This window comes from Dreissena polymorpha, chromosome 6, assembly GCF_020536995.1.
Source record: "Dreissena polymorpha isolate Duluth1 chromosome 6, UMN_Dpol_1.0, whole genome shotgun sequence".
NCBI lineage: Eukaryota > Metazoa > Mollusca > Bivalvia > Myida > Dreissenidae > Dreissena > Dreissena polymorpha.
The window spans coordinates 25,774,606-25,786,058 of record NC_068360.1 but is presented as its reverse complement, the minus strand read 5'-3'; the positions used below and the strand labels follow the sequence as shown (position 1 = coordinate 25,786,058).

General features: G+C 40.0%; 1 protein-coding gene across 2 annotated transcripts; it reads right to left on the bottom strand.

The window, feature by feature from the left end:
* Window positions 1–6,247, bottom strand: LOC127834351 (uncharacterized). Of its 2 annotated transcripts, none has more exons than XM_052360112.1 (2): window positions 6,146–6,247; window positions 1–5,563 (listed from the first exon to the last, which is right to left on the bottom strand). In XM_052360112.1, the coding sequence occupies exon 2, from the start codon at window positions 5,461–5,463 to the stop codon at window positions 3,115–3,117; it is 2,349 nt and encodes a 782-aa protein (XP_052216072.1). In that variant the 5' UTR covers window positions 5,464–5,563; window positions 6,146–6,247; the 3' UTR covers window positions 1–3,114. Both variants share the same exon structure in this region, with proteins under 2 accessions (XP_052216072.1, XP_052216073.1).
* Between the last annotated feature and the right edge of the window lie 5,206 nt (window positions 6,248–11,453).

The following is an 11,453-nucleotide window of genomic DNA, read 5'->3' as shown; positions in this document are numbered from 1 at the left end:
TATCGGAGATTAGCTGGGGTTGCTACTTTGTGTGTCAATAACATGTTTGGTGATAGAACTGAGGGTGAACTTGGGTCATCAGAAACGGCAGTAATTGGTCTTGAATTGATAATACACATGACTTCTGCCATGAGAGTACAAAGCACTTCGTGAGTCAGTCCCTTCGTATCACAAAGTATCGATTCAAGAATTCGTCTAGCGGGACCGATCATACGTTCCCACGCCCCATTCATGTGCGAAGATTGAGGAGTACTGAAATTCCATACACAGCCATTTTTGTCTAGGAAGCTGTGTAGATCTTCTACATAAATTTGATCCATGCCTAATTCAGCTGTTCCACCGACAAAGTTTGTTCCACGATCTGAGAAGAATTCCTTCACTGGACCTCGAACAGAAATAAATCTTCTCATGGCATTGATAAAGCAAGAAGCAGTCATGTCTTCTACAACCTCGATGTGAACCGCTCTAGTGTAAAGACAAGAGAACAGTACCGCCCAGCGCTTAGAGTTGCTTGCTCCACCACGAGTTTTACGTGTAACTACAGACCAGGGGCCAAAAGTGTCAACCCCGACATAAGTGAACGGAGCACTCTCTGTTACTCGGCATGTTGGAAGGTCGGCCATCTTCTGGGTTTCAACTGGTCTTTGAAGTCTGCGGCAGCGAACACAATCATGGATAACTCTATTGATGAGTCGTTTTCCACTAGTTATCCAGTAACCGGCCGAACGTATGGCTCCTTCGGTGAGATGACGACCTTGGTGTGCAACCTTTTCATGATAATGTCTAATCAATAAAAGGGCTATGTGAGAGTTTCCAGGAATTATCAGTGGAGTTTTCTCACCTAGATCAAATGTTGAGTTTGTTAATCTGCCTTTAACTCGTAACAGTCCATTTGAGTCCAACACAGGAGAAAGTTTCACAAGATTGCTATTTCTCTTAATTTGTTTACCCTCTTTGAGACATTCAATTTCCTCTGAATACATTTCATGTTGAACTTCCTTCAGTATTTGCCATTCGGATTCAGTTTTGCATTCAACTCTACTTTTCTCAGTTTGTTTGTCTGTAACTAATGATGCTGCTTTCTGTTTCAACAATGTTAAAGCAGAAACTAACCTATCCCACGATGAAAACTTAACAAATCGATCGGTACCGAGACTTGCCTTACCAACTCGTACCTTCTTATTTTCAACGATAGGACGTACTTCACAATCTTGTTCAGGTTCCACTAATTGAAAATTTGAGTCAATGTCAGTGTCAGAAAATTCAGGTCCTTTTAACCATTTGCACTCTTGCATTTTGTCAGATTTCACTGGTCTTGTTCCATGATCAGCCGGATTCTTGTCGGTAGTTACATGGTTCCATTGGTCGCGAGATGACAACTTAAGGATCTTATCCACTCGATTAGCCACGTAAACATAGAATCTACGAGAAGTGTTGTTGATATAACCTAGAACCACTTGACTATCTGTGTAGAAGAATGCGTCTTTCTGGGATATATTCAAGACCTTTTGAATAGAAGCAGCAAGTTCAGTTGCAACCACTGCTGCACATAGCTCTAGTCTGGGTATCGTGTGACCATGGCTTGGGGCCAGCTTAGATTTTCCTCTTTACAAAACCCATTTCTGACTTTCCTTCAGAATCTACAGTACGAACATATGCTACAGCTGAAATTGCTTCCTTTGAAGCGTCGGAGTACACGTGCAGTTCCCGTTTTGCAGCTTTATCAAAAGACATACTTGTAAACATACGCGGTACCTCCAAGTCGTCAAGAGCTTTTAGAGAATCTTGCCAGTCGGTCCACTCCTTGAGTAACCTTTCAGGAAGTTGATCATCCCAATCGAGTGTCTGATTTTGCACAGCCTGTTTCATGATGATACGCCCACCTAACACGACTGGCGCAACAAAGCCCAACGGATCAAACAGTCCATTTATGGTTGACAAAAGTCCTCTCTTCGTGTAAGGTTTTCGCTCTAAATTAACCTTATATGTGAACTTGTCTTAAACAACATCCCAACTCATACCTAAGCTTTTCTGAATGAATGGTGTCTCACCATTAAAGTCTATTTCAGTAATGTCCTTCGCAAGATCAGTCTGCGGAAACGAACTCAAAACTCTAGGACTATTCGATACTATTTTATGAAGGCAAATGGAACCACCAGCTTGTAATCTGTTTCGAGTTTCTTTAATAAGATCAACTAGCTCATTTTCATCAGTTTTCGACACCAGTCCATCATCGACATAAAAATTCTGCCTTACGTATCTACATACTTCATCACATTCTTCTCCTTTCATGTCATGACTGCAGACTGATTTTCGCATTCCATACGTTGCTACTGCTGGTGAGGGTGAATTCCCAAAAACGTGAACACGCATTCGGTACTCAACCAATGGTTTAGAGATATCATTTTCATGGAACCATATGAAACGCAGAAAGTCTCTGTGTTCCTCATGCACTTCGAAATTAAAAAACATCTGCTCGACGTCTGCCATCGCCGCATATTTTTCTCTTCGAAAGTTTGTAAGGACTCCGGCAAGATTGTTTGTAAGATCAGGACCTGTCAATAGAACATCATTAAGACTGGTTCCTTGATATTTCGCTGCTGAATCAAACACGACTCTAATTTTGTTGGGCTTTTTCGGGTGGAATACCCCAAATACAGGGAGATACCAGACTTCATCACCCTGGGCATCAGATGGCGCTAACTCTGCGTGGTTGTTCTTAAACATCTTCCCCATAAATTCAACAAACTGTTCACTTTTTGCATGATTATTCTTCAACTGCTTGACTAATGTTTCTGTCCGATGCTTTGCTTGCCCAAAATTTGACGGGAGTCTAGGTCTTTGTTCCTTAAAAAGCAACGGAGCCGACAAATGACCATTAGACATTTTCTTCATGCTGTTGTCCATAATTTTGACAAACTGTTTGTCCTCTTGTGACATGCCTACAATGTCATCATCGGGTGTGCGTGTAAAGACATCAGTTTCTTTAACGTTAATGACGTTCTCACATGGCTGTAGTATAGTACTCCTGCCGTTGTACAACACACTTATCTTATTCACGTTTACTGTGTTTGACTGATGAACCTTTCCTAAGCAGGTCTTGCCAATGATAGATCAACCTAATCTAAGTTGCTGTGCATAAGGTTCACTGTTATTTCCTACTTTTTGGTCTAAAACGTGGTGTGCCTCAGACATATCACGACCTATTAGGAGTAGACTTTCAGCTTCCGGACAAAACTCCGGCACTAAGTGGGCAATGTCTTTCAGATGTGGATATAATCTCGCGATATTTGGTGTTGCTATCTCACCTTTATTGTCTGGAATGTCATTACATTCAAGAACTGCGGGACACTTCAAAACACATGTATTATCATGAGACTCAATGGCAAGACCAGACATACGCCTACCTACTGTCTTCACACTTCCAGCACATGTAGAAAGCGTATAGTTTTCTTGTACACAAGTAGAACTATTGCTAAAAAGATCAAAGATTTCACTTTTGCCTAATGTCCTGTTACTTTGGTCATCGACGACCGCATAACATTGAATAGCCTTGTGTCTCTCGCCTTCTGGATATACACTTACTAACATTGTTTTAGCGCAAGATATGCCGCCAATAACACTTCCACATATTTCCGTGCATCTGGGACTGACCTGGTTCTTAGGTTCCCCGCCGTGCTCACTGGACCTCGGTGTTTCCCCGCCTTGGTTTTTTAATGTTTCAGTGTCAATATGAAATGCAGTACAATGACTAGATTTGTTGCACCTTTCACACTTAACTGGGACTTTACACTCACTCGCTAAATGTTTATATGTCATGCACTTAAAACACAAACCTTGCTTCTTTACAATTTCCCTCTTTTCTTGAATGGATTTCTGTAAAAACGATTTACAGTCTTTAAGTTCGTGCCTAGAATTTTGTCCGTGTATGACACAATATGGTTCCGTTCTGTTCTTAGTTTTGCAATTGTCAGAATGTGCGTTTGTCTTTCTGCTATACACACCTGTTCTTGATCCTAACCTACTAGACTTCTCAATTGCTTTAGTCGTATCCGGTTTACCTAGTGCATGTAAATTAAAACTAGGGTCATTCTGACGAACCGCCATCTTTCTAACGAAGTCCACGAAAACCTGGAATGGTGGATACATGACATAGTTCTTTATTTTATAGTTGCTGCAGTGATCAACCCATTTATTCTGAACAAACAATGGTAGTTTACACAATATAGAGTTGACACCTAGGGAAGAATCATAAAATGACATTGATCCACTGTATTTGGAATTGCTCTTCACACTATTAATCTCTTCAATTAAATCAGCTAGATCATACAGCTTTTCTTTTTCGTTTCCTTTTTTCTGGAAAGCATCAACTCTTCGGCGCAAACTGTCGGCCACTTGCTCAGGAGCACCGAAACGAAGATCTAATCGCTCCCATATCTTTTCTAGCGCTCCGTGAACATCATGTGGGTTCGCATTACGAATGGAGTTAGCCTGGCGACCGGACTCTGGGCCAAGATTCTTCAGAAGTAAGTCAAGTTCTTCTCTGTCATTTGTTTCTATTTCTGTGCAAATGCTCCGAAAGCTAATTTTCCATGTGTAAAACTGTTCAGGTCTGTCATTGAATTTAGTGACTCTTGAAAGGAGGAGATCTTTCTTCACCATGTAGTTAGCAAAGTTCGCAGTTGTTTGAGGGACAAATTCTGGAGCACTTGGCCTTAAGTGAAATGTGTCTTGCTGTATCTTAGATTGGGAATCTGGCCTGGCCGGGAGTTTGTTCAGATAGTCATTGACTATTTCACTTTTGCTTTTCTTAGAGATGGATGAAACAGACTTCACCGCTTCACTTTTAACACTACAATTTTCATTCAACATTTCTTCTACAGCTCTCAGCTCTGCCTCTGATTCCACAACCTCTTGTTTACACTTCAATATGTTCAAGTTGGATTCCATTTCACTTCGTCTCTTCTGAACGCTTAATTCTAATTCATACTGTTCCTTTTTTAATCTTTCCGCTTCCTCCACATACTGCAATCTAGCTCGAGCGGTTTCGGCCTTTACTTTCCTTTCTATTACAGCATCACTTATCGCCTTTGATCTACTACTATTACTTGATCGTGAGGAACGCCTACTACCACTGACGGAGCTTTCATCCTCCTCAGCATTGTCAGGTGCAGTTAGCAGTGTGTTTATTATACGAACTGAGAGTTCTACCTTTTCTTCCAAAGCCTTTTTTAAGACTACTTGTGCACCTTTTTCCGCCTTTGCTTCAGGGATTTCATTTTCTATGATCGATAAATACTCGTGAAATTCATCCCATTTTACAGTAAAATTTGACAATTCTTCTTCCAAAGTTGATTGTATTTCAAGTAACACCACTTTGTTATATTTATATTTTTCGATGTTAAGAATGGTTGCCTCTATACGTCTGCGGATGGCGCGTATAGTTCTTAGAAAGTTATCCATCTTTACTGAGTCACAGTTCTTTTACTATAATGACAAAGCCTTAATGTTTGTTTTTCTTCCTTTTATTCATTATGTCGCCCCGGGGAGCCAAGGTAAAAGACTGAAAGTATACAAATAACGCTAATAATTCCACCATACAGAATTCATACATGATCATAATATGAATATCATACATGTATGCCTAATAAACAAATCAGAATGTGAAATGCCATAATCTATTAATCCTTAAACTCAGAAAAACATGTGCCTTAGCTGAATTTCAGATAAACTGAAAGAACCTAAATTTCCCGGACGGACCTGAAAGAAACTAATTTTCCCGGACGGACCTGGAAAAACCTAATTTCCCGGACGGACCGGTACTATATGCATGCATAAACGAACCATGAACCCAGGCAAAAAATATATGCCTTGGCCTAAGACCTATAAACAGCAATAATGTACTGTCCTATTCATAAACAGCAAAAATGTACTGTCCTATTCATTATATAATATCAGAATGTCTGAATAACAGATAGATTTACATACAAAAGGAATAATCACTCTCTTAAACAAATAGTAAAATTTAACGTGACGTCACAACCATTAAAACACGACAAAAAATAACCTCACAAAGAAATACAGCATTGCGACTTTCATAATGCAAAGTAATCATATAATAACATCATATAAAACACAAACTTACACTGTGGGGGCATAAAGGGGACCTATTTTGGGTGAAAATCACTTTGCCTGCAAAAAGCCGCCTAAACGTATATGATTTTCCAGTGGTGAACATTTATCTAAGGGGAACAACTTCTACAACGCGAAAAGCTAAAACCCGGTATAGACCGTACCAAACCCGTACTTAACCGTACATATCTGCGCCCTCCGCACCTAGCTCTAGCCCAACTTCATAAATAACAAAAGTGTAACAGCACACGATTTATCGTCTTCGAAACCAGCATACAGCGGTCGTATTGCAGCAGCAAAAACCGGAGTTCATCGCGATCAGAAATCTAATGTGTCATGTGTATCTAGTAATCAGTGTTTAATCCACAACGGCGCTCCTCACTCTCTAGCGGAATGCAGAAATTTTAAATGTAAGACGGAGGAGGAGAAGAAGTCGTTTCTTTATGAAAACAAGTTGTACTTTCGGTGCTATTCCGGAGATCATCAAGCTCGCGATTGTAAAGTTTCTAATACCCAGAAACCCACAGACCCTCATGGTGGGGAGAAACAGCAATCATCTACCTGGAGAAGCGACAGACAATAGATCAACAGATCTTAAGAACAGAAACAGAACATTGATAACAAATGTACTGAAATTTGCGGTGAAAATGTTGGTAAATCTTGTGCAAAAATTATGCTCGTCAATGTATATGTCAAAGATAACCCAGATAGCTGTGTTCAGTGTTACGCTACCATTGATGATCAAAGTAATAGATGTCTAGCAAAGCCAGAATTATTTCATCTTTTAAATGTAACTGGCAAGTCTGTTGAGTATACAATGTCGTCATGTAATGGTGTTTCTTTTAAATCTGGTAGAGAATCAGACAATTTGGTTGTTGAATGCATTGATAAAAGTGTACAGTTTGATCTCCCTACTGTGTTAGAATTTCATGATAAACCAAGTAACAGGAATGAGATTCCTACACCTAGTGTGGCAGCCAATCACCCACATCTGTCAGATATAGTCCCATTAATCCCAGAGATAGATAGCAATTCAAAAATCTTGTTGTTGCTTGGCCGTGACATCCCAGATGTACATCATGTCATGGATCAACGTTTAGGTCTGAAAGGTTCCCCTTTTGCACAACTCTTGCCTCTTGGTTGGGTCGTAGTAGGTGAGGTCTGTTTAGGCAGTGCACACATTATCCCAGATGTGAATGTTATGAAGACCTTTGTTGTGGGTGACGGGCGAGCTTCACTTTTGCCACCGTGTCCTAGCAAAATCCATGTGTCTGAGTCAAAGGAAATGGGTAAAGTGGCATATGATTATGGCTGCAATTCAACCTATGTTATAGACAATGGTAGTTATACTTTGTTCAAACCATGTAATGACGTATTAAACCTTGATCACATGTCATCACAGATGACATATTATTATGTGTTCACGTCTACTGTCCGTGACGATAAGGAATCGTTGTCTATAGATGATAGAGATTTTTTGGCCATCATGAGTGACGAGCTCGTCCTTGATTCTAAGAATAGGTGGTCTGCCCCCCTTCCTTTTAGATCACTCCGTCCTAAACTCCCAAATAACAAAGCACAGGCTCTCCAACGAGCAAAAAGTCTCCAAGCTAATTTGAGTAAGAACCCAGACAAGAGACAGCATTTCGTTGAATTCATGGGTGAATTACTTGCTAATGGCCATGCAGAAATTGCTCCAAAGTTACAGGATAATTCCGAATGCTGGTACCGTCCCATTTTTGGGGTATATCATCCAAAGAAATCCAAAATCCGTGTTGTCTTCGACTCATCTGTTCGGTATGATGGCGTATCATTGAATTCTGAATTACTCCAAGGCCCAGATCTCACCAACAGCCTTCTTGGTGTATTGCTTAGGTTTAGGCGCGAGTTAGTTGCAGTTTCGGTAGATATAGAACAAATGTTCTATTGTTTTGGAGTTCACGAGAGTGATCGAGATTATCTCCGCTTTCTTTGGCATGAAGATAACGATGTCTCAAAGCCACTTGTAGAGTATCGTATGTCCAAACACGTGTTTGGTAACAGCCCATCTCCAGCTATAGCTAGTTACGCTTTAAGAAAGTCCGTTGAAAAATCGCATGACGATGTAAGGCAGTTTGTTCATAATGATTTTTATGTAGACGATGGGCTTACCTCATGTTCTACCGTCCAACAAGCCGTGGATTTGCTCCAACGTACACAAGTATGTTTGTCTGAAACAGGAATTCGTATTTATAAAATTATTTCAAATAAACCTGACGTTATGAAAGGTTTTACCAAGGAAGACTTAGCGGTGGATTTGAACCAAGTTGACTTTGAGCTTGAAAGCCTTCCCGTACAACGTAGTCTAGGGCTTGAGTGGGATTTGAACTCAGACTGTTTTCTGTTCAGGTATCATGTACAGAATAAACCATTGACAAAAGAAGTGTTTTGTCCATCATAAATAGTGTGTTCGACCCCATTGGCTTTTTAGCTCCTGTTATTATAGTGGGTAGATTGATACTGAGAGATGTCATGTCTAGTGGTGTAGACTGGGACGAACCGTTACCTTCTGAGTTTGAGACAAGGTGGCAGCGTTGGTTAGAAAGTTTGAAAGATTTGGAATGTATCAAAGTCCCAAGGTCTCTTTTCAACATATCTCTGTCGGAGATGCACCAATTAGAATTACACCTGTAAGCGGTAGCTTACATTGTTGGTTATTCAGATAGTAATACCAAGCACGCTAGTTTTGTTATGGGTAAAAGCAAAGTAGCTTCCTCCAAGGGACACACAATACCACGCTTAGAGCTCTGTGCCGCCGTATTAGTGACTGAGCTATTTTCGATAGTCGTAGAGAACTTGCATGTAGAGTTTACCCAGGTAGTGTTTTATACAGATAGTAAAGTTGTACTAGGGTACATAAACAACCAGTCTCGTAGATTCTATACGTATGTAAGCAATATAGTACAGAAGATTAGACTCGTAAGTACTTCTAAACAGTGGAGATACATTTGATCAGAAAAAAATCCCGCAGATATAGATACAAGAGGTAGTTGCCCTCAACAGTTGAAAGATAGTATGTGGTTGTTAGCTCCATCTTTCCTGCAAGAGCTTACTGAGCCGTTACCAGAGTTTTATCCATTAGTTGATCCTCAGTCAGATAGTGAAGTGCGTAATGTAGTTGCCATGGTAACTTGTGCAGAGAAAAATTCACATTTAGGTACGAGCCGTTTCGAACACTTTTCCTCATGGGAAAGGTTGGTGTTTGCTATGGGTGTATTGATGCACATTGTCCTATCAATCAAAGGATCTGTGAAGTGTTTAGGTTGGCATGTATGCTTAGAGTCTCGGTCTTTAGAAACTAAGTCTAGAGCCAAGACATTAATCCTTAAAGAGGTTCAGTAAGACAATTTTAGAGTAGAAATAGAAGCTTTGTGTTCAAAGAATCCTCTTAGCAAGGGAAATCCCCTATTGTCCTTGGATCCTTTCCTTGATGATGTAGGTTTGCTTAGAGTAGGTGGTCGCCTTAGTCAAAGTAATTTGTCCGTAGAGGAGAAACATCCCATTATATTGCCTAGAAATCATCATGTGACTAAACTGCTCATTAGACACTGTCACGAATCCGTGTATCATCAAGGGCGCTTGTTTACTGAAGGTGCAATTAGACAGTCAGGCTATTGGATCTTGGGGGGGGGGGAAACACATTATATCTTCTCTAATATTTAACTGTGTGACATGTAGGAAACTTAGGGGAAAGTTTGAGACTCAAAAAATGTCGGACTTGCCGACAGATAGAACAGAGCAAACGTTTGCTTTCTCTTATGTAGGGGTCGACGTATTCGGCCCGTGGCAAGTTGTTTCTCATAAAACTCGCAGTTCACAGGATTAATCTAAGCGCTGGACAGTTCTGTTTGTAACGTGCCTCATAATTCGAGCAGTACACATTAAAGTAGTCGATGAAATGTCTTCATCAGCATTTATAAACGCCCTTAGAGTTAGACGTTTTATTGCAATTCGTGGTCCTGTAAAAGTGTTCAGGTCTGATTGCGGTACAAATTTTGTGGGTGCTACCACTCATATTGGCGTCGATGCTATCAATGTTTAAGATGAACAAATGAAAGGTTATCTCCATAGGTCTGGCACTGTGTGGATTTTCAACGCCCCCACAGCTTACACATGGGAGGGGTCTGGGAGAGGATGATTGGGGTCTGTAGACGTATACTAGAGTCTATGCTTTCTAATGTGCATAACCTTACTCATGATGTCTTAGTTACTCTTATGGCCGAGGTTAGTGCGATCGTGAATGCACGTCCCATTGTACCTGTGTCCTCAGACCCAGAATGCCCTCAAGTTTTGAGTCCATCAGCTCTACTGAACTTGAAACTAGATCCTAATAAACAGCCTGTTGATCACCAATCCATTAAAAACCTATACAAAGATCAATGGAAACGTGTCCAGTACCTTGCAGGGGAATTTTGGTTACGTTGGATCAAAAGAGTTTCTCCGGACCCTTCAAGCCAGATCTAAGTGGTATGCAGATCGAGCCCCACTAAAGCTTAATGATGTAGTTCTGCTCAAAGATTATGAAGTACCTCGCAATAATTGGCCTTTAGGAAGAGTGAGCAAATTGTTTCCACGTTCTGATGAGAAAATTCGCAAAATTGAAGTTTGTGTAATAAAAGACGATAAACCAGTCTGTTTTGTTAGACCAGTCATAGAAACAGTGTTGTTAGTAATGCACGAATGTTGATGTGGTGAACAGTGTTTATATTGATATAATTGACTGATGTGGAACTTTTAAGAAGCCGTTAAGATGGAACGTTATTTGTGCGTTTAAAGTGGTGGAACGTTATTTGTGCTCTAAAAGTGTTACAGTTTGAATAGTGAGTTAATCATAAGTTGGCCGTTTAATTGCATTCCAGTGTTCACATTTTTTGAAACGTCTTGTTAAGAAATACTTGCAATATGCAGTAATTAGTTCATAATTACTAAATTAGCGTAATTTTTGTAACTTGTTTCAAATTTTTCTACTAGTAAATTGTTCATGTATATCACATATTTTGTGTTAAGTCTTTTTGAATTTGAATGCCTATTGTGGTTCTGTATTTAATTTTATCTAAGGGCCCTAGATATTTTGAGTCCAGAACTTCATAAGACTTCGCAAAACGGAATTTTCAATTTTTGAATTTAATTCGGCTGATTGTTATATTTTTGTTGTTGATACATTTGTATAATAATTTTAATGTAATATCTTTAAAGATATTAGATGGGGAGTGTCGTGTCCCCCAGATACTGGGAGTACCTCTTGTCGCTAATTAGCTCTTCGCTTCTTTTCGATAGTTGGT